The sequence below is a fragment of the Aspergillus aculeatinus genome (assembly GCF_003184765.1).
Source record: "Aspergillus aculeatinus CBS 121060 unplaced genomic scaffold BO66scaffold_49, whole genome shotgun sequence".
Lineage (NCBI taxonomy): Eukaryota > Fungi > Ascomycota > Eurotiomycetes > Eurotiales > Aspergillaceae > Aspergillus > Aspergillus aculeatinus.
This window is the reverse complement of record NW_020291518.1, coordinates 250,414-271,638: the sequence shown is the minus strand read 5'-3', so window position 1 is coordinate 271,638 and position 21,225 is coordinate 250,414. Positions and strand designations below refer to the sequence as shown.

Genomic DNA, 21,225 nt, shown 5'->3' with positions numbered 1-21,225 from the left:
GTTCTCAGATCGGCTGTTCCGATGATTATCGACCAATTGATGGAGCGATTCCGCCAAGGGTTAAAATCCGTCCTGACGTGATAGACCGAGTATGCCTTCAGTAAAAAGTACTGTCCAACATATAACAGTGTACTGTAGTTAAGTGGTTACTCTTGGTTCCCTGCTCCTTCCTGAGAGTTTCAAACTCTCTTTTCCCACTCAGCAACCGCCCACAGGAGATAAGACATGCATGTCACTCTGCAGTTGAAGCTGCATTGATCCGAATGTGAAACGAGAGGGTTGATAGGGGGAAGGTGTGTACATGAGTCCACTCAGTTCCGGAGTCAACGTGGCACGCACTAGTACTCCCTACAGTAGAACACTGTGAATGCACTCTATGGATCATTCAAATTTACCAGTGGTTACCAGTGAGAGTTTGAGAGTCAGTCAAACTGGCCTGGCGGTGACTTCATCACCGACCGCCCCGCCTAAATGGATATACTACTCATACCTCCAAGTGGTCTAGTGCCAATCTAGTATAGTCTAGCTTAACAGGTTGGTTGTGGATCGCCCCGCTTTCGGGGGGTTTTTTTCTTCGGTCTCGTCCACCCTTTTAAGCTTCGATTTCAGTGGTTGAGCCTGCGCCTATCCGTCTACACATGTATGTTTCGGGTGAGCAGGGCCAGACTATGGGACGCTTGCATCTGTCCTCCTCTCTCCCCATATTCGCCATATGGCTTACCTGTCCATGCTGTGGCATGCATCTTGTCTTGTGTTACACTGACTTAAAACCTTAATCCTTCATCATTGCTATCGGTCCGTTGATTACTCAACAGATGTATGTTTTTATGTACGGTATTTCGAATGCCATCACGGCTGAATTGAATAACGAACCCACCCCCTCCCCCACCGACCAAGAAAAAGAACACAAAATAAATGAACGCCCGCTGCACTCCATGCCAAAATGCTGTTTCATCCCCAATGACGATCACCCTCCCCGCGTAACAAAAATACAATGGGCTAGAAAAAGCCCGCATGCCTAGATGCGATAATGGGCCATATTTTTCTTGATCTCATCCACGATTTCCACCGCTTCGAGAGCATTGCGCGCCTCGAAGTCATACCGTTTCTGCTCGTTGGCATCGTTGCCGCGCAGAACCACCACCCGGAAGTTCTTAGGGTGTCGTCGACTCACTTTGCACCCCACTACGTCGTTGAAGCTGATCGACCGCGTCTTCGTGTCGGATACCGTCTTGCCCGTATCCGCCGGCATGATATGCATGTAATCGTTGTCGAACGTCAAAACCCGATGGTTGGACTGCGTGAACGACATAGACTGTTTGCGCCACACGTAGTATCGTCGATAGTAGCCGCCAGTAAGGTCTTGTTTCTGGGTGAGAGGGTGAAGCATACGCTGGCCGCTCTTCTTTCCTTTCTTAACCGGAGCGGTGTTGCTGTCAATGAGAAGGGGCGCATTGGGCGATGAGCTGCCCGGAGAGCCAGTCATTTGAGGTCCGAATCGCCGGCGCACGAGGTCTAGGTCGGTGAGATTGCCCAGAGCTTCCACTGTTCGGTCCAAAGGTGCGATTGTACTGGATCCCATCACCTTCAGCAGGTAGTTGCCCTTGTCAAGGCCCCAGCGTTTGCACACGGAGTCAAGAATCTCGGCAATGTAGCTATCAGTTGAGGTATTGAGTGTCATTACCTGTGTCGAGGCCTCTACATTGGTGTATCGGATCTTCAACGTTTTGGAAACCCCTAGGCGAGGGGTAGCATGAGACGTAGGCACAGCTGGCCGATCGGCAGGTGTCAAAGTATTGTCGTTCAGAGCCGAGGAAAAGGGTTGTCCAAGGATAGGGTTCGGACGAGGCGCCTTGGCCTGTGGCATAGGCTGGCTTGTCGGAGCAGGTGCACTTGCAGCAACATCGGCACTACTATCCTCCGAAGATGGTGCCAAACTGTACATGGGAAAGAGACGCTCATTCTCTTCAAATTCGGCACTAGACGCTTCCACAAGGGCGAATTCGTCGTATTGTTTCCCACGAGTACGGCGGCCAGCAGCCCGGTTGTTGTTCGAGGTAAAATCGGCGATTGGAGATGTGCGGCTGAGTGCGGGAAAGTCATACTCGACTTCACCATCCTCCACCATCCGTAGAGTCCACATGTTCACAGTGAGCTTGTTCCGATCGATAGCCGGTTCGCGGCCATCCTCTGTGTATCGCCAGAGGGCCAACCCAATGGCTTCCACGACCGTCACTGGGGCTGGCTGCTCTGCTAGCTTCGACTCCCGGGCAATTGGCAGATCCAATGGCTCATCCGGATCAGTAGAGAATGGCAAGTACAATTTGATATTGAGCACATCAGTCAGACCTTTGCCGGACAGTACTGCAAACTTCTCGACCGGGTTCGTAGGCGCTTGCTTGCGCGCATTGAGGGCCTTCGATAGCAGACTTACCGGTTGGATCGTGCTGATCGGACGCGGCGGCGGGAGGTCCTGCAACTCTGGTGCAGGAGTCCGGGACTTTCGTGGCGATGCGATTTGTGATCCGGCCCCATTCTGCAACTTGTGCATCAACGCGATTGGCGAGGAGGAATCCAAGCTACCGGTAATACCAACATTTTCCAAGAGTGATGTCGACCCCGCGGTGGCGTCGAACTCCGATGAAAGAGCCGAACCCACCGACTCTGCACCGGAGTCCTCTGCCTGTTCATCCAGCTCTTCGAGGTCTCTGTTACCCGCCCCGTGTCGGTGCCTCCTAAGTTCGATGACCTGGTCTTGTCCGGAGAACTGGATCTGTCTCCGCTTGAAAAGCGATGAACTGAGATCGTTGTCGGACGAAAGGTCACTGCTGGCCGTTGTAGTTGTATCGCGGCGCGGCCGCTCGTTGACGCTGCTAACAGCAGTTCCCAACGAACCCGTGCGGTAATGGGTCCCCATAGCTGGATGCGATGGAGAGGTGACCATGACCTGAGGGCCCTCCTGGCGATCAGTTGAACGTATCGGCGACGATCCGGCTCTTGTTCGTATGGGCAATTTCGGAAACTTCATCTGGTTGGCACCGCTGCAGTAAGTGAGCATTTAGCTGTCTCCCGGGTTGTCTCGAGGAATATCGAATCACCAACCTTGGAGCGCTATCACCATCATCGTCGCTCTCGTCACTCAAGTCACTACTATCGTCTTCCTCAGCCTCCCGATGCTTCTGCTGATCATTTTGCTGACGATCCCTCCGGTGCGTGCGCTTCCCTCTGAGATTCCGCCGTCCGATAATGTCCATGTTACTCTTTCCTGTCACCATCCCGCCTTCATCGTCATCGCCATCTTCCCCCGCCCCAAGCCTCGCAGACTCATTGGCATCTCTGGCAATACCAAGTTGATAATATTCCGAGGCGACGGCTGTGGTGAGGGGTATGGGAGGCGAGTATGTCCGCTTGATTTGGGCGGCGCCGGTCTGGGTGTTGGGGTTGGCGGAGGCGGAAGACCAGCCCGCAGCACGGAAACCGGGAGTATTGAGCACGGTATTGTTCACATTGATGAGACGGTCACCGATTCCATCTTTAATGGTCGAGAGGTAAGAAGTGCGCAGTTGCCATATCGTGAAACTAGAAACCCCCATCAGTCCCTAGAACAACACACGAACCACCGCCGCGTGACATAGGCGATGCGGAGATCGCAATCCTGTAACATACTCTTCATTGTGAAGGAGCGACATTTTCCAGAGAGCGCAAGGTGGAATGCGGATAGTATGGGAGTTCGAAAAGGTAGGTTGCAGCCAAAAGTGGCCACCATTTACGTCGGACGATGCGCAATCGCTATCGGTGATCGAGTGGACATGGTCCTAGAACGGCGTAACAAAGGGAAGTGTGGATAGATGCGCCAGACTTGAGGAGCGATAGGTTGGCGGTCAAGAAAAGAGAGTGTCAGTTGCAACCAGGACCAGCCTGGGGAGCTGCAGGAAAGATGGGTAGTTACGGTAACGAGAGATAAGTAACCAAGGCAGTGAGACCGCACGGTGGGTTTGTGGAGGAGGCAATCAATCTCACCCGAGCGTAGTTACACACACGGGAGGGGGAGATCCCGTGCAGTCGTCGGATCTCCGCACCGCCGCCATTGTTAGACCAAAAGAGGCTTAGCGTCCAGGGAAAGAAAGTCGCGTCAATCTATACAATTCATCACACACTATGCATAGGTTAGACATTGTCTCATCTCAGTGACTACTACAACTAGAGTCACTAAATAAAATCACATATTGACAAACAATAGCAGGACCGTGAAGTAATCCATTCATCTTCCACGCTACTTATTACGAAAACTAGGCCTGCAACGTCCGGCCAGATCCTGCCTCACATCAAGGGCTCGCTCAGAGTATCATACATAAAAGATTTCACCTCGTGTTAACATCACCCAGACTTCGCTTTGGGCTTCCGACCTCTCGCCTTCTTCGGCTTCTCCTCGTCATCAACATCATCTTCGTCCGCTGTCTTTTTTGTCTTCTTCCCCTTGCTGGCACCGCCCTTGGTGGCTGACTTCTTGGGCACTCGGACGTATTTGTCTTTCTTCAGGTCAAGCTCCTCAGCTTCATCGTCCTTTGACTCTTCAACAACCTCTTCTTCATCCGATTCCTCCACGGCGTCTTCAATATCGGGTTTCTCCTTCGCCATCTTCTTGGGAGCCGTCACACTGCTCGCCTTGATGAACGGCAAGGGGTGTGAGCGTTGATTATAGACCCGCGTAAATGAGGCCTTCGTCTGCGTTTCCAGCTTCGCATGCTCTGCATCCATCGGACCAAGGCCCAGCTCTACTAGGGCATCCCAGTCTTCCCTGGTAAGGAAATAACTATCCATGAAGTCGATTACTTCCTCAACAGCGTCTTTACCTTCATCCTTCAATCTGCGGACCAAGCGATCCCAGAGCAAGGGCATGTACTGTTGCCGAATCTCATCCCGGTCGCCGGATGCACGTAGGCGCATATGGCCTTGAATTTCTTTGACGTAACGCCACAATTTTCCTGTATACCTATATTAGACATGCTTTGAGGGGATTTAAGGGGGAAAAACATACCTTGCTTGCTGTTTTGTCCCAACCAACCAGCAAATGTAGGACGTTCTCCCATGGCTCCATACACGAAGCTGGCAGGTCGAACAAAACTAAAAGCAGCATGAGTAGGCATTAAGCTCCACTGCTGCTGGGTCCCATGAATCATGCGATCCACAAGGTCGCCATCGCTGATACTAGATGCTGCATTATCGATCAACTCGAGTTGCTTCAACCTCTGCTCTCGACCTTGGTACCCAGAGGCCAATGTCTGCCTTGTCTTGAGATAATTCTCCTGAACCATCAAATAGCTGAATTCGTGGTCATTGAAGTACAATTCGATTTTGTCGTTAAGAGTGCTTTTTGAGGTGTGTGCGAACATTTGGGGTCCGAGGATCTTGTTCACAATATCCCATGGTTTAAGAATAATATGCTTTTCCCAGGCTTTTGACATTTCGCGTCCTTTTTCATAATTCAAATTCTGCTGGTCGAGTTTCACAGTCGAGAGCATGTTGATGATTTGGCGAATATCAGAATGGGTTCCTTCGATCAGACCGTCCAGCACCGGAGGCGGTATTGTCAGTTTTTCGCGGTAACAGATTGTTGAAAGTCGGGCTCTCATTTGATCTGCACTTGGGCGTCGGAAAGCAAGTTCAAAGACAGTGCCTTCGAAGGGCTTCAACTTTGGAATTTTCCACTCGTTAGAGATGAGAATGAGGGGGATATGGGTTTTCTTTGCGACAGCCACCAGAGCTCCGACGCCACCTCTATCTCCGGCAGACATTCCATCAACTTCGTCCATGATTAGAACCAATTTCTTTTTATCACTGTTCACCTTCTTGCCCTCTCCTGCGAAGTATCCTTGTAGAGAGGTTGTGTCTAACACCCCAACAAGGCCGTTCTCGACGAGTTTCTTGCTTCTCGTGTCACTCGCGTTAGTCTCAACGACATCGTAGTTTTCCAGCTTCGCAACCAGATGAGCCGCTGTAGTTTTTCCAATACCAGGAGGCCCATGGATGATGACGGCTCGGTAGAGGCCGCTTCCGTCTTTTCCAGGTCTCTTGAAGTTGTATTTCGCGTTCTTGTGCCAGTCTCGTAGCCAATTCTGGAGTCTCTCGACTAGGGTCTTGTTGCCACAAATCATGCTTATGGATGTTGGCGCGTATTTGGTTGTCCACAGTTCATCAGCGACTTTAGCGGGTTGAGAGGCTGTGGTGGACGCTTGAGATGCTGAAGGCGGAACAGTATTCGAGGCGCGAGCGGCCATCTCCTTGCGCTTCTCTTCCTTGTCAATTTCTGCTGCCATCGCCTTGACTTTGGCCTCGTCTGCTTTCTTCTTCGCTTCGTATTTTTCCCCGGCCTTTCCATCTCCTCCATTTGCTGGAAGCCGTCGAATGAGCTCGAATAGTCCCTCTTCGTTGATTGTCTTGATCTTGTGTTGTCGGATTGTCTGGAGCTTCTTGGGTCCAGCATCCGCTCCTAGAACAACGTAGCTCGTTTTCGAACTGGGGGCACCGGTAACCTTGCCACCGTACTTCTTCACCAAAGTCTGACCCTCCTCGCGGCCCAACGTGTCCAGAAGCCCGGTAAAGACAAACGACAGTCCAGCGAGACAGTTCTCTGCTCCGACTGGCAGCTCCACGCTTCCGCCCACAGGAGACCTTGAACGTTGTGCCTGAGCGGCGAAATTGAATTTCGTCTTTTCGCCCGACTGTGGCGGAGGGGAAGGAGCCTTGACGATTGGGATGCTGTCAAAGATATCCTGGATTTCCTTGCTCTCGGGTCGATCGATCTTTGTCGGAGACGCTCGGGGCTTTTTGGCGGCATGCGACGTCGCTTTCGCTTTCACTGCGCTCTTTTTAGGACTGGCCTCGAATTCAGAGTCTTCCTCCTTGTCCAATGCTTCCGATTTCCGTTTGCGAGCTGGGCGGGAGGTTGTCGATTGCGCTGCGCGAGAGGGGCGCTTTGGCAAATCTTCCATTACCACATCATCGTCTGACTCTGCAGGGGGTGGTTGTTTGCTTTGTCCGGCTCGTTTTACCGGGCTGGCAGGCTTCACGGCAAGCTCTTCAAAATCATCGTCGCTGCCATCCTGCTCATCCTCCTCAACATAATCATCATCGCCTTTGCCTCTCTTCTTGTATTCGGTCGCAAAGACGTCATCGCCACCCAGCCCCTCATCGTCGTCTACTACCGTTGTCGTCTTCCTAGTAGATACACGAGTGGCTCTCTTAGGAGTAGTCTGTGTATCTGCACGCGTCTTAGGCTTCGGGGACTCGTGCACAGGCTCGGCTGGGGTTGGCTGCGACGGCTTAGCTGTGGTCGCATTGTTGCTCTTCACTGGTCTTCCTCGCTTCTTGCTCGAGGCAAAGTAGTCCGAGGTAGAAGTCGGTTCTCCTTGTGATTCTTCAGGTTTCCTTGAAGCTGTCAATTGATGAAGTTCTGCTAAGAAAGTTGAAGGAGCACGTACGGCTTGCTTGTTGTTTTCGCCTTTGGGGTTGAAGGTTTCACCTCAGTTACTTCTTCATCGTCACTATCATCAACAACCTTCCGAGTGCCTACAGCCAGGTTAGCAAGGCACGATCGGGACGGTTGGTATGAATCTCACGCTTCTTCCGAGTAGCAGGCTCCTAGCAACGCAACTGAAGTCAGCAAGAAGTTGTTGGAACGATAATCGTGAGAAAGGGCATTGGAGTGCGAGCTCGATCATCGACGTACCTCTTTCTTTGCAGCCGGCTTCGCAGGAGATGCGTTTGAGCCTTGGCTCGACTTCGCGCCAAAGAAGCTCCGGATATCAGAAGGCATGGTGAACGATAGTTGTTGGAGCGTGCACAACCGTGTAAGGTAGCGCTCCCTGGGAACAAGATTTGACAGTCAGAGAGGACCTACGCTCCAGGCAACAACAACAACGTCCAGCAGGTGGAAAACCTTCACCACTTATCGCTGGGAGCTACATACAATTCCGGCCGACACGGACGCGCGCCTGCCTGCAGCTACGCCGACGTGACTTAATTGGCTTACCTAAGACAGAGAGGCGCGTGTGGCACGTGCGCAGCACTTTCTTCCCTTTCGGGAAATGGGGGGATTCGGGCCCGGGCCTGCAGATACGCCGATAACCTGAAAGTCTGCCGGGAACCCTTTGAATATTGCTGAGATCCGGTAATTGAGAGAGGGCCATTTGCTGCATTTCAATTCACGATGGGTCCTCAGTTCAAGATGTTCTCCGGGTCTCAAATGGCCCTGTTCCGGCCTTCATGTAAGATTCTGCGCTGCCTCCTAGAATTTTCCTCTTCTGTTTGGCCATGAACCTCCATCAAATTCTCTCATCAAGGAAGGGAAACTGACACCAATGCGATGCGTTAGGCTTCACGACTCCTTGCACAGCGCTTCCTCTCTCGCGATGCTTCTCGACGACCTCGCCTGCCCTGGATTGGCTCACTCCCAAGTACGCCGAGGTGTCGAAGTCTCCGAAGGGTCGCCCGCATGTCCCGACCGGTGGCTCCTCGCGCGGTACGACTGTTGTCTGGGGTGACTATGGCTTGCGGATGAAGGATCACGACCGTCGGTTGCCCGCCCATTCTCTCAAGATCGCCGAAGAAACCATCAAGAGACGCCTGAGGGGTATGAACTATACGCTATACAAGCGAGTCAGCGCGAACATCGGTGTCTACACCAAGGGTAACGAGCAGCGTATGGGTAAGGGTAAAGGAAAGTTCGACTACTGGACGGCGAAGGTCGCTGTGAGCAGAATCGTCTTCGAGCTGAAGGGCGACCTGCACGAGAAGGTTGCCAGAGAAGCTTTCCGTCTGGCCGGTCACAAGCTGCCCGGTAGGCGCCCCCCCCTCCCCTCACGGCATCTAGAAACATCGCCATTGACGGCCCACGACACTAATACATCTACTATACACAGGACTCTGGGAGTTTGTGAAGAAGGGCGAGCCCCCGGTGGTCGGACTGACGAAACTCGGCAACGGAGTGACCCTGGAGAGCCTTAAGCGTGCCCGCAGAAGCCCAGCCCTGGGGATGGAGAATCTCCCCACGCCCCCGCAGTCGACCTCCTCCAGCCCATCCGCTTCTCACTAAATAAATCAACCGCCCGTTTCGAATTTCTCGGAGAATCTGTTCATTACCCATGTTTTATTTACACTTATCTCGCGGCACCTAAGCCCCGACACCCGAGCCAGGCCCATATCCCTGTTCTCTCCTGATCCTTGCCGCCAGCGCTGCAGCCTCCTCTGGGGTTTCGGGCTTTGAATCTTTTGTTGTACATTACCATCAGCCATTCACACATTCTGCTTTATTGCGATTGATCTCGCAAAAGGTGTTGATGTCTTTCTCATATGCGGAGTTTATATCATATTGAAAGGGAAAGGGAAAGGGAAAAAAAAGATTGTGAAACTATACCTTTATCCACGATTCCCGAGAGACCAGACGTAGCCTCTCCCTTCTCAAGCTGCCGTGCCAGTGGCGTGTCCCCATTCTTTTCCTTGCCTTCTTCATCCTCGTCTCCGAGGATCGGGTTGTATTCACTTCTTGTGTGCTCGCAGTGGGCTAGTCCGTCCCATAAGCCGTGGCTCTTGTAAATCATGTCCCAAGTGAAAAAAAGCACGAACTTACCACCTAGTTGACCGGTCTGCTTCGGCGGAGTCTCTGTGAAATAACGAATCGACTCATACCTACAATCCCGGTTAGCACACGGTAATCCTCACTTCCTCTGATTCGCGAAACCCGAGCAGCCAGCGGAAACATACTGAGTGTTTTCACCACCGGGCTCGATATCCATGAGGTTAGGGTTCGACATGATGTAGTTTTCGCGATGTTCCAAATAAAGTAAAAGTTGACTCGTGGGATTGATAGACCTAGTGATTATCCTTGTCTGTGTTTATGGAAGATTAGGAGGGATTGGGAGATGGGGCGATTTGCCTGCGAGGTGGTGGTCGAATATGTATACGAGCTATGACGTAGTCAAGTGAATCGACCCAGTCAATCAAGATCAGCTGTCGATGGATTGCCAGTGGCTACCAACTCCCATTCAGGGCACCCCGATGTCAGTCATGGATAATGCTGCAGCTTATACCTAGACAGTCTACTCCGCAGCAAGCTGGTTATGTGAGGCTAGTTATCTCAGTCAATGGAGCGTCATCCCCAGGTTCCCCTCCCATCTCCCTTACTATCTCTTCTCTTGCCCAAAACCCCATCCACCTGGTGAGCATTTTGAAGTTTGTAGATGATCTACATGATGTCTTGCACAGAACAACGGAATAAAGCTTCCGCTATGCCTAAAATAGGAGGAAAAGGTCATTTACTCTATCACAGAACGCCTGATTTATGGAAATAACGACCCGTTATAGTACAACTAATTCATTACTCGTCCATTGTTTGTTACTCTAGTCCCTTTTAAAACTCCATGCCCATGAGGTAACTACACATCGAGTTAGCAATGATAGCCAATAACATCCTGGTCTATTGTGTCAAACAAACCTTTCATAAATGCGCATAAACTTGGCAACAAATGCCTCGAGATGGAAGATCAATTTCTGCGGAGCGATGGGTCAGTACCATGATTGATTGCGGATCTCTTCAATAGAATCAGAACTTACACTGCCCTGGGTGATTCTGTGCTCGTAGAAAGCCGACCATTTGATTACGTCGGGCTTGAGAGCATCGTCCACTTTGCCGACGAGCTGGAAGGTTAAGGTCTATCATGGCCCCCGTTAGCCTGAAGACTTCCGCGAATGGTGTTTCTGGGGGAGGGGAATCAAACCTTGAGGATGGTAGTAGCCGGTATGCAATGCGTCAGCAGATCATACAGACGTGAGCGGACTCGCAACAATTGAGCCGGTGACCGTTCCGCCAGGATCTCATCCGCAGTTTGCGCAATCAATGCTTCCCAGTCGGGAGGTGGAATTGGCGTGTTGTCGGTGACTTTCTCACTGTAATGTCCGAAAAAAAAAACGTTCTCAGCCCCGGGGTTCCAGGAACACAAGCAATGAGGGAGGGGAACTCTTACTTCTGAGCATAAATGGCCTCAAACATCAGCAGCGCGCGGCGCAGGTTCCGACCGCTCTCCCTCGCAATCCTCTGATTCAGCCCATCCGCCTCTGGCCACCCCTCCTTCTTGCCCGCCGTCCGCAACACCGCGCAGATATCCTTTTCCGTGGGCGCAGCGACCCTGACCAGCAGGGTGCGGGATCGGATCGGCGCAATGATATTCGAGGTGCTGTTGGCCAGGAGGATGAGTCTGAGGTTGGGGCTGTATTTCTCCATGGTCCGTCGGAGCGCCGCCTGCGCATCGCGCGTCAAGTGGTCCGCCTCGTTGATCACCACCACCTTGAACCGCTGCTTCGCCGAGAGATCGACCTGCTGCGTCTGCGCGATCTCCTTGAGCAGCTCCTGGACGACGACGCGGTCATAGTTGCCCACATCCGACGGTGTGATCTCCAAGTGGTAGACGGAGGAGACAATGTTGAACTCCAGCTTCCGGTTGCTCGTCGTCTGGAAGACTCGGGCGTCGATCTTGATCTTCTCCACTCCAGGGCCGTACAATTCCTTCAGGGTTGCGATCGTGCGTGTTTTCTTGCCTGCGCCTGATGGTCCGTAGATCAGTAGATGTGGGAAGTCGCCGCTTTGTGCCTAAACATGTTTCGATGATTATTATCATTTCGCTATTCAAGGTTCTCTAGTGTGCCTTACCAGGGACTTTAGTCGTGAGGAAAGCTCTGGGTGATATGTCAGAGAGTCCAGCGAGCGAGGTCGGTGTTTATCAACTAGCAACGCCATCTTGAGCGATCGGTTTTGAGCTTCAAAGTGTATGGATGAAGTCGCTGGGCTATTTTGTCGCCGCCATACAATTCCCGTCCTCGAAGCTAATGGACGGCCGACGCGTCGCCCGTGACGCGAGCTTAATTGATGCTCCGTGCACTTCGGCTGACTATGCATGTCGGAACCAATGAGAGCAATACCCGACTGTTCCGCACTCCGCTCTTATGCCTCAGGCACTGAGCAATGTAAGGTATGCAACTTTCCATGGTCGACTTGGGATGAGACTTGTGCTAGTCTAATTTACTTGAGATTCATTCTCATGGCTTCCCTGATATCCGCAGACAGAACGAGTAAGTACTTGGAATGCCATTAACAACGGCAATGATTCAAACTCTGAGCCCGTAGGCAACATACAAGGGAAATCTCCTACCCATATCGTACACATACTGGTAGTTCTTTGTATATACATGCTCTATAGTACAAAACCCGAATAGACGCCAAAGGTTATCTGCTATGGTGGCTTGAAGAGAATTTGCCGGAGAAGTGAGATGTGAGGTCTTTATGAGAGGGGTTGACAAGCAGGTGTCTTTACTGAAACCTACTCGATTACAGGTCGTCAGAGGCTTTCCTCTGATGAAAGCCTCTTCGTCACAGGCGCCTGAGTTGGTGTCAAGAAAACAAATTGAGCAAGGGTATCCAGATATCATCACGCAGGCAATGGCGTGAGTACCCCGTTATCATCGTATCGTGCCTCTGCTTGATGTTAGCAACCTGTGCAGATAGTGCGCGCTCGGAGTTGCTCTTACTGAAAAAGGTGTATGACAAAGTGATAGTGTCAATGCCTTTCATGTTTGGGTCCGTGACGAAGTCAGGGTCGATGAAGAAGAATACCGGCATATCGACCGATTCCCCGGCGTTAAGCTTCTGCTCGTCAAAGCAGAAGCATTGAATCTTGCTGAAATAGGGTGCGACTTGACCAGGGGTCACACTGTATGTCGCAACACCAATGATATCTGTGGGGCCCTTATTCGTAGCTGTAAAGAAAGCAAGCGCTGTTTCTCCCGGAAGCACACGGACTTCGCGTTGCTGCGGAGTGAATTTCCACGGTAAAACATCCGACACTGATCCATTGAAGGTTATTCTGAGTCGACGGGCGTCTGTCACGGGTTTGACACGGGATGCGGTATCGTTGTCGCCTCCGCGATGCGTAGTAGATGGTTGACCGTTCCAGCCAGTTTGTTGGCAGATCTATACAATGGGCGGTAGAAGTAAATATATGACGCAGATGAAGTGCATATTCACAGGGCTGAACACACCATTTTATACAGAGGAACAGAGCCATAAGCCAAAGCAACGGTACCGAGAATGATACTCATGGTATAATACCTAGTGATCTATAAGCATTGCACTGGATAGACAGTCGCCATGTCATCATACATGGTGGACGCATTGCGCTTTTGCGATTGAGGTGTATTGAAGGGAGCATTAATGTTTTGTCGTAGAACTGAATTGCGAGTGAAGAATCGTCTTCCAGAATCCATGCATCTTGAATTGATCTGGGCAGATAGACGAAGACTTGATCCCGGCAATGGGAGCCGGCCCCATGAGGATATTGAACGGGAAATCATGGTCAAAAGAGATGTGCTGCGGGGACAGTGTAAATGGACACCCACTGCAGCATCAAGTCCAGGCTCGATAATGTCCTTGTCACACGTGACTCGAGAATATCCGATAAGGTGGGCTGATCATGTGGTGATAATCATTGTGGTTAGTGGGCAGTTTTCTGCCACCGCCCTTCTCAAACAGTTTTGCCATCGGACTCCCGTCTTGGGTGCTGTTCAGGGTTTCCCCCCTAGATCTCCTTCTCCGAGGTTGAGGACATTCTGCCGCATCTCACGGTGACAAAGGCGGTCTATGTCAATTTGCGCTGCCATTCAGGCATCAGACTATAGCTTGCCTGCACAATCAAGAGCTCATTTTATCCCCCATACTGTCTCTTAAAGCTTATCCCAAATTACGGGAGATTCAAGTCATGCTTAGGCACTTTTGCTTATGGATGATTTCATGTCATAACAGAGGAGAAGACTCCCGATTGCAACTTGCCTTAGAACAATTGCATAGCTGCCTAGTAGCCCTAACTGCCAGTGTCGGAGAGGCGCTTGACGGTCCAACACCGCTGTGCCATGTCTCCGATCTTCAAAATTATCAGCCTGAGGTGCTACACTTCATTTCCCTTACCGAGCCACCCGTCATTTGCGTGCAGACTGATACCGTTTGACTCACTTGCTTATATGTATAAACTGAGTTTAGTCTTCTTTGGAGCCGTTTTAATGTTTCATACTTGATAACACTTGCTGTAAAGATGCAAGCGCGGTCATTGCGCAGGTTTTCGACTCTCCAAGCCCACTTTATCACCGTTTGATGATGAGTAGCAGAAGCGAGCATTGGGTCTGATGATTCAATGATGCTTGAACAGATTGCTGCTGGAAGAAGGGAGTCGCTCGTGCCCATTCATCTCAAGACACTCGCTGCTACCCTTCCAAAAACCCCTCGGACCATCTCGGGACGTGCTTGTGCACACGTTAGAAGAACAGCAGCGCTGATAGCAAATGCAATGCGTTCACGATACAGATACTATCGAGCAAATAGAAACTGTCAGCATAGGATCTCAAAATCTAGGGTAGCCCAGAATCGGGATGACGGATGGAACGACGGGGCTAGTGCAACCATCCTCGAACCAAGCAACCGAACGCTATGGCCAAGTCAACCAAGCATACCTTCTTATCATAAAACCTCGGCATGACCGTCGCTGCGGCTCTGGGTGCTACAAATAATGCAATTTCTTGCCGTCTCTGCGCACTCTCGATGAGTATACTCCATCCGCACATGAGACATCCCGCACCAACACAAAGCCCAGAATCCCACATCATGGGTGTGATTGTGTCACTGGCAAAGATCTTGGGGCCTAGTCTTGTTCTGGCGAGGCACACTGAGTAATAGAACATGCTCACAAACGAAGCAAGGAACGCAGATGAGCGCAAGGCGGTTGATAAGGCGTGCTTGAGTGACGACATTGACTTCAATTTGCGCAGGCGCAGGAGAAGCTGTAAAGGAATGTAAGTCGCACAAGCAAACTTGAACGTTCGAGCAAATCTAGATACTGCATGTTTCTCACAGCTCGGACCACATCCCATGTGGACCATCTCGCAGGGTATAGGGACAGTGCTCGAGGGATCACCCCAGTCAAGAGGCCAACCGTAGTCCTTGCACATGGATTGTAGGAGGGGAGCATGTCCAGTGTCCTTCCCATATACCAATACACCTCTCCTGGCACCGCGAAGTGCTTCAATCAGCCTGGAGTCAACTTTTGCAACTTCCCCAATCCACTTTTCATAAGACCTTGGCAGTCTTTCTGGCATATAGAACCATGCCCACATGACTATCGCCGCACTGGCAGCGAATGCACCAGCATTAGCAAGCTTGGGCGCTACACGCTCTGCCCAGGTCCAGTGGTTTCCGCCCTTCCGCCACCGCCGCCACTGCTGCCACCCTATGCACACGATTGAGTCCGCAGCGCGTGTGAGGCTAAAGAGCGTAAGATCCATGCTCCGGCCAACAAATTGAGAATTTGCGCTTGGTGCTTCTCCGACCATTTCCAGCTCCCCAACACTCTGCATCGGAGTGCAATCATCAGGATCCCTCGGTTTACCCTGTATTCTGATGGGCTGTTTATTCAAGAGTGGAAATGAGTACCAAGCAGACAAGAACGCCGAGACAAACTGAATAATCCGCATGCGCTGCGAAGTATACGCAGAAGTGTTAAGCTTGAATTTGCGGCGTACATGCTCAAGACAGCATGAAAGTATGAAGGGAGCAATAGTTGAACCACCAATCAAAAGAGCACAGAATGTGGGAAATCTCTCGAGCCGTAACGCATTGGTCAACGTATGGAACAGCTGTCAAAAGCGAGATGAGCTATTGGTCTTCCAAGTAATACATCCGCAATTCACAAAGAGCACAAATAGCCAGCACACACCAATTGGTGTAGCATGAACAACCCTGGCCAAGAAGACAAACAGGGGGAGCTTCTTACCTCCTTCAGCCTATCTTTGTTGCTAAGCCTTTTGTCCTGGATGCGCCGTAGACAGGAAATGATTTTCGGGGTGGTTGAAGACAAGTATCCAAGAGCATACGCGCGCAGTATCCTTGAACAGTGAGCTTGGTACGGCTCAAGAAAATGAAAGTCAAGAGAATTCAAGAGAATTTGTGTTAGATGGGTCAGAACGTACGGCTTTAGGATGTCAACTCTGCTGCGATGCTGGGAGCGGATGGCAACAGGATCCATGGTGTCCCAAGCTCACCATTCATGACTCCGCTGGAGATTTTTGACCAACGCAGTCTACCAATTGTTGTCAGACAGGTGCTTCATTTCATTTGATCACCAGTGGCAGTCAAACGATAAACTTCTTCACTAACCTGTGAGGGGATGAGTCTGCCTCAAGATTGGACTAGGACATTACACAAAGTTGGGAATCTAAGGCATTGAGTGCTGGCACAAACGCTTTGATCTGCGGCGATAACCACAAAGCTCTGTGCTCCACAGCAACCTTTCATAGGATTCCCCGCGGGATCCGTGCGACGCAGTTGGAAGGCCTCGGTTCTTGTAGACACGAGGGAGAGTCACTGCTAGGGCTGGGTCAGGGGTAACGATTATTCGGTAATCAACGACGATCCCCGTGGCTGCTTGGACCAAACTTGGGGTCTTTGAGCATCACCCGTGGATGAGCGGAGAGGGAAGGGTCTATAAAAAAAGATATAGGAGATACGACGGACCACAGGTTGCTGAGAGATCTAGAAAGCTCAAAACATGCTCTTTCGTCCCACGGCTAGAATGGCCGAATTGTTAGGCGAATGGGTTTTGATTAATGAATTGATTGAATTGAGATGGTGGGATGCAGCAGCAATTAATCAACACAGTTAACTAACTAGAACCGTGGACTAATAACTAGTTGGGTTGAATGTAGAGAAGACCAGCAGCAACTGCAACGACGGACTGGGAAATTGGGCCGAGACTAAGCAGGTCGTACCGAAACATTACTGCGCTTCAGCCCAAATGCCCAGCCAGAGTGTGGTATTTGGCGTATTACTGTTACGTCACGCGACCGCCGGTCGAGCGCGAGATTTTTTGCATGTGATCGACTCATAAAGACCGAACGAATTCCTACTACCTTACCTATGCTGAGTGAGTGACTGAGTGAGTGAGTCTCTCTCTCTCTCTTACTTACCAACTCTACCTGCTCTCCAGTCAGTCTCTCGCTCTCTCGCCCAGCCAACAGAGAGTGATCTCTCTCCACCATTCAAGCTATTTCCCCCGGATTTCTCCTCCACCTTCCGTCATCCTTCCTTTTATTTGTCTAGCGAATTAATGTGGGAGATGTCCCACTTTGCAACCGAGTCCTTCCGCTTGAACGCTGCTTTGCTCCATACATAACAAACCCGCCGGTCATTCTGTCATTGTCATCCCCAGCTTGTACCCGAATCGAATGCATCTGTTGACAACAAGCGTTCGCATCATAATCCTCAGCTCGTGCCTGTGAGCTTCTGTGGCCTGCGAGCCCCGATCATCCCCGAGCAATCGGATTCAACGTTACCTACGCCGGTTAAGGCATGTCCGCGCTGTCTTCTCGGCGCTGCTCTCCAACTAGGGTAGCAACTGATGCGGAAAGTCGAGTCACGATCTTCAAACCCTCAAATTCATTTCTCCTACGGTGTCGCCATCATGGACCTCAGAAACCCTGAAGCGCATAATGGCAGCGACAGCCCACAACCTGGCCCGTTTGGCTGTATGTTCAACAATCCACAATTTCTTCCGTGCTCATGCTAAAGATGTGTACGCGTATAGATTCTTTCCTTTCGCCAATGGACACTCCGTACGAACCTGCGCCTGCACGACCGCCCGGGCCCGCTCTTCTCGACGACAACGAGTCCACTATGCTGGACAACTTCTTCACGACGATGAACTCCAACCATTTCCCGAACGACTTCTGGATGGGGGGACAGACGAACCGTTTGCTTGGGACTAGCGGGCTAGATTGGCCAGGCGAACTACCGCCCACCTTCGAGGGCTCCACGACGTCTCTTTCACAACCAGGTCTCCCTCATGGCAGCATGGACAAGTCTAGCATGGAGATGATGGCACCGGAGATAAACACAAGTGCAGATATTTTCGCGGCTGCTTCTATGCTATACCACAACGGAATCACTGGAAATGACTTCAATTCCAGCTTCAATCACCACAATTTTGCTTCTTCCGACACAGATTTCAACAATCCAAGAATGAATGGCCACGGTAAGGTCCAGGCGCCTAGCAGTCATGGCCAGTCAAAGCAGCCGTCTCGTCGCCGCATGCCCGTGGGGTTTCATACGTCAGAGATGCTGTTCGATGTTGGAGAGCCCATATCACCCGAGCAACAAGTGACGGCAAAGGTGCGCCCGCTTCATTGGGGCTCAGATGTCGGTTTCATGGGCCAGGGTTATATGGCGCCTCCGGAACAGCCTAATGAGGAGGATCGGACCAAAGAGCTGCTCGGTCATCTAGTATGCCTCGAACCCCAGAGCAGTGCAACGAACACACGCGCGCCGAGTCCCGTAACAGTAAGACACTCTGGAGGTTACGATGCTCCGTGGGCAGATGCCGCCGCAGCTGGCCAACTCAGCAATTTACGGCGAGGCTTTCGGGACCACGTGGAAGATCTCGCTCAGCCAAAGAAGAAACAGAGAACCTTAGTCAAAGAGGAAGATGACGAAACCTCGGATGACGATACCTTGCGACAAAAACCCAAGATGTCCAAATCCTCAACTCGGCGACTATCGCAAGATACCATCCAAAAACGACGGCTCTCTTCGGGGCCAAAAGCTGCGCGAGAGAACTTAACCGAAGAACAGAAAAGAAGCAACCACATTCTCTCGGAGCAGAAGCGACGAAATCTCATCCGACAGGGGTTCGATGACCTATGCCTACTTGTCCCCGGGCTGAAAGGAGGCGGCTTTAGTAAGAGCGCGATGCTAACTCAAGCCGCCGATTGGTTAGAGGAGATCTTGCGAGGCAATGAAATCCTCAAAGCACAGCTCGCAGAGATGAAATCAATGAACGGCTTGGTCATGCCACGATAGCACTCATCCAAGTTACGCGATCACGATTTACCATTATTAATTCCCAGGTCTTGTTCAAAAGCATGAGCTTACCTTTTGACTTTTCTGTACATTGGAGCACTTGAGCGGTTTTCCAGTCATCTTCCAGATGAAACTGCAGGCGTTCTTCTCTGGCGGTCATGATCTGAATCACACCTTTCCCGGCGAGGCTCTACTAGTGCGACTTTGCTTGCTGGCCTGCCGCATGTCATTCTTCTACCCATAATACCCCTTCTGGCCTATTTTCATCGCCACATTTATATACGATTATAGCCGATGCATGTGTAACTATATAGCCCAAATTCCCGAATGTTCTACGATCAAACTAAACACAATAAAATCTTCTCAATTATCGCCAGTACCTTGAGCGCGGCACAAGATCATCAAAGGTCACTTTTTTGCTTGTCTTCTATGCAGATGCAACTTGTTAAACCAAAATATATAATGGAGCGCAGACACCTTTTCGAGCCAGTAAAAGACAGATACTTTCTCACCAGAGCGTCCTAGTACGATAAACTGAAATGTATCCGATTTTCGCACCGATATCCATACATTTTTAGGTCTGAAAAAGTTTGCGGCCGCGCAATGTAGGAAGCACTTAACAATGATGAGGTTTGTACGGAGTATTGGACAGTACTAGTTTCGCGGGGGTGCTCCGCATCGCTGAAGCGGCTTAGCCTAGCCTTTTACGAAGGTTGTTTAGTTCCGCATGGGAAACAAAATGTCATGTGATCCGCCCCCGTTTGTTGTTCTGGGACCGGACAACAGTCTGACACTCCGCAAGAACCACCAAACCATCTCAATGTGACAACATCAATCGCACAACCATCGTTGAGCCTTGATTTCCAAATCGAAGATTCAACCGAGAGGAACGTCCCGCGGGCCCTTGAAGAACATGCCTCCTCCGAAACGAAAGCGTGCGAGCCATGCGCCGGACCACGATAGCAATGCACGCAACAAGCGATTCGCCTACCTCAAGCCCCAAGTCAGGCAGGTCTCTGAGAGGACCATCAAGAGCAAGTGGTCGACGCTTCCAGAACCCGTTCAAGACAAAGTTCGCGATATGTTCCGAGCCCTGGAGCGCCCTGTCATCATGCGACAACAAAATGAAAGCAAGCGCATCGAAGCGCAGGCCGCCGTGCAGGCCGTTGTGAAAAAGTACTGTCCCTGACACGTGCCGTTGGACTCTCGGGGCTAGAACTGACCACATACTGTCGCTTAGTTTGGGAAAACGACTGCCGCGAATGCCGTTCCCCCCCGTCGCGAAAGATTCCGTGTTTGAGTACGAAGCAGCTCTCAAAGAACATGTAAGGCGATTCCACCATCGATCGACCGACTCGGAAACTGGTCTAACCTCAAAGTCAAGTCTTCGTTAGAGGCTGCTTTAGCTACGATGAATGATAGTATCGATCTATTGAAGGTTGAGGTAGAGAAAGAGGAAGCACTGCTTGAGAAAGAGAGGAAGCAGCTGCAGGAGATGGAGAGAAATGCAAAGGGAGTTGAGGCAGAAAGAAAGAGGCAGATGAAGAATGTAAGGATCTTGTTCAGTGATAGCAAGATTAAGTTGCTGATTCTCATCTTCATCAAGGAACATCCGGTGCTACGGCAGTTGAGCAACGCTCCTGATAACCACGATTCGAACCAGTGCGGATTTACCATAGCAAATGATAACGACGCACACGTTATGTTTGATGAGGTAGGAGCTTTTCCAAACTGTACGGCCACATTATTGACAAGCCCTATTTAGCTTGAGGCCGATCCAGAAGTTCTTGGTCTGTTAGAACAGTTGAATGGCCATCTCAAGTCGATGCAAAATAACACGACTCCTCTGACTGGCTTGAGCGATGCTGTCGCCAAATCTCAAGCGGCGTTGAGTTTGACTTTCCTTCCTGAAGACTGAAGCAACTTCGAAGCAAACAAGCTCATAAAACAAAACTTGCAGCTCATGCTGTTCATTTGAGGCTGATCTTCCTTCAATGGTACGGCGAAGTCTGCACAGCGACATCAGTACGGCGAAGTCTGCACAGCGACATCAGTACGGCGAAGTCTGCACAGCGACATCATCATGGGCCAGGGGGTCCTGAACGCCGAACCAGTGACGCTGGCGTCAGAAACTCGGCCAAATATTCCAATTGCAACACCAACGATCGAGGAGCGGATTCCTTTAAGCTGATGCATCAAGCCCCTGTACATGGCCTCGGTATGAAAGGGCCATTTTTTTGCTTACAGGGTCCGCATCTCTTGGCGATACATGCACTGAA

The 21,225-nt window shown here is 50.9% G+C and overlaps 8 protein-coding genes across 8 annotated transcripts; 3 read left to right on the top strand and 5 right to left on the bottom strand.

Moving 5' to 3' along the window:
• Positions 1-785: 785 nt before the first annotated feature.
• On the bottom strand, positions 786-3,988 carry BO66DRAFT_394545 (Sin1 family protein). The gene is made up of 3 exons (XM_025648013.1): positions 3,667-3,988; positions 3,103-3,579; positions 786-3,041 (listed from the first exon to the last, which is right to left on the bottom strand). The coding sequence occupies exons 1-3, from the start codon at positions 3,687-3,689 to the stop codon at positions 1,019-1,021; spliced, it is 2,523 nt and encodes an 840-aa protein (XP_025500451.1). The 5' UTR covers positions 3,690-3,988; the 3' UTR covers positions 786-1,018.
• Positions 3,989-4,245: 257 nt separating this feature from the next.
• BO66DRAFT_431226 (replication factor C subunit 1) lies at positions 4,246-7,977 on the bottom strand. Its single transcript, XM_025650569.1, has 5 exons — positions 7,730-7,977; positions 7,620-7,641; positions 7,482-7,569; positions 5,039-7,428; positions 4,246-4,985 (listed from the first exon to the last, which is right to left on the bottom strand). The coding sequence occupies exons 1-5, from the start codon at positions 7,814-7,816 to the stop codon at positions 4,378-4,380; spliced, it is 3,195 nt and encodes a 1,064-aa protein (XP_025500450.1). The 5' UTR covers positions 7,817-7,977; the 3' UTR covers positions 4,246-4,377.
• A 146-nt stretch (positions 7,978-8,123) lies between these two features.
• Positions 8,124-9,477, top strand: BO66DRAFT_394543 (mitochondrial 54S ribosomal protein uL16m). The gene is made up of 3 exons (XM_025648012.1): positions 8,124-8,267; positions 8,375-8,839; positions 8,922-9,477. The coding sequence occupies exons 1-3, from the start codon at positions 8,210-8,212 to the stop codon at positions 9,092-9,094; spliced, it is 696 nt and encodes a 231-aa protein (XP_025500449.1). The 5' UTR covers positions 8,124-8,209; the 3' UTR covers positions 9,095-9,477.
• On the bottom strand, positions 8,966-10,087 carry BO66DRAFT_381149 (uncharacterized protein). Its single transcript, XM_025645938.1, has 4 exons — positions 9,763-10,087; positions 9,629-9,687; positions 9,416-9,562; positions 8,966-9,267 (listed from the first exon to the last, which is right to left on the bottom strand). Exons 1-4 carry the CDS (start codon positions 9,810-9,812, stop codon positions 9,173-9,175), a joined length of 351 nt encoding a protein of 116 aa, XP_025500448.1. The 5' UTR covers positions 9,813-10,087; the 3' UTR covers positions 8,966-9,172.
• A 220-nt stretch (positions 10,088-10,307) lies between these two features.
• BO66DRAFT_431223 (uncharacterized protein) lies at positions 10,308-13,423 on the bottom strand. The gene is made up of 11 exons (XM_025650568.1): positions 13,211-13,423; positions 13,090-13,159; positions 12,580-13,021; positions 12,376-12,431; positions 12,188-12,219; positions 11,705-11,840; positions 11,022-11,644; positions 10,776-10,944; positions 10,612-10,710; positions 10,493-10,548; positions 10,308-10,433 (listed from the first exon to the last, which is right to left on the bottom strand). The coding sequence occupies exons 1-11, from the start codon at positions 13,399-13,401 to the stop codon at positions 10,409-10,411; spliced, it is 1,899 nt and encodes a 632-aa protein (XP_025500447.1). The 5' UTR covers positions 13,402-13,423; the 3' UTR covers positions 10,308-10,408.
• Positions 13,424-14,284: 861 nt separating this feature from the next.
• BO66DRAFT_404618 (uncharacterized protein) lies at positions 14,285-16,118 on the bottom strand (the record flags this gene model as incomplete). Its single annotated transcript, XM_025648945.1, has 4 exons — positions 14,285-14,407; positions 14,551-15,729; positions 15,867-15,978; positions 16,063-16,118. The coding sequence occupies 4 exons, from the start codon at positions 16,116-16,118 to the stop codon at positions 14,285-14,287; spliced, it is 1,470 nt and encodes a 489-aa protein (XP_025500446.1).
• Positions 16,119-17,265: 1,147 nt separating this feature from the next.
• BO66DRAFT_394536 (basic helix-loop-helix domain-containing protein) lies at positions 17,266-19,385 on the top strand. Its single transcript, XM_025648011.1, has 2 exons — positions 17,266-17,616; positions 17,676-19,385. The coding sequence occupies exons 1-2, from the start codon at positions 17,553-17,555 to the stop codon at positions 18,944-18,946; spliced, it is 1,335 nt and encodes a 444-aa protein (XP_025500445.1). The 5' UTR covers positions 17,266-17,552; the 3' UTR covers positions 18,947-19,385.
• A 347-nt stretch (positions 19,386-19,732) lies between these two features.
• Positions 19,733-20,864, top strand: BO66DRAFT_431220 (uncharacterized protein; the record flags this gene model as incomplete). Its single annotated transcript, XM_025650567.1, has 5 exons — positions 19,733-20,122; positions 20,187-20,271; positions 20,331-20,495; positions 20,553-20,660; positions 20,712-20,864. Exons 1-5 carry the CDS (start codon positions 19,860-19,862, stop codon positions 20,862-20,864), a joined length of 774 nt encoding a protein of 257 aa, XP_025500444.1. The 5' UTR covers positions 19,733-19,859.
• Positions 20,865-21,225: the final 361 nt, after the last annotated feature.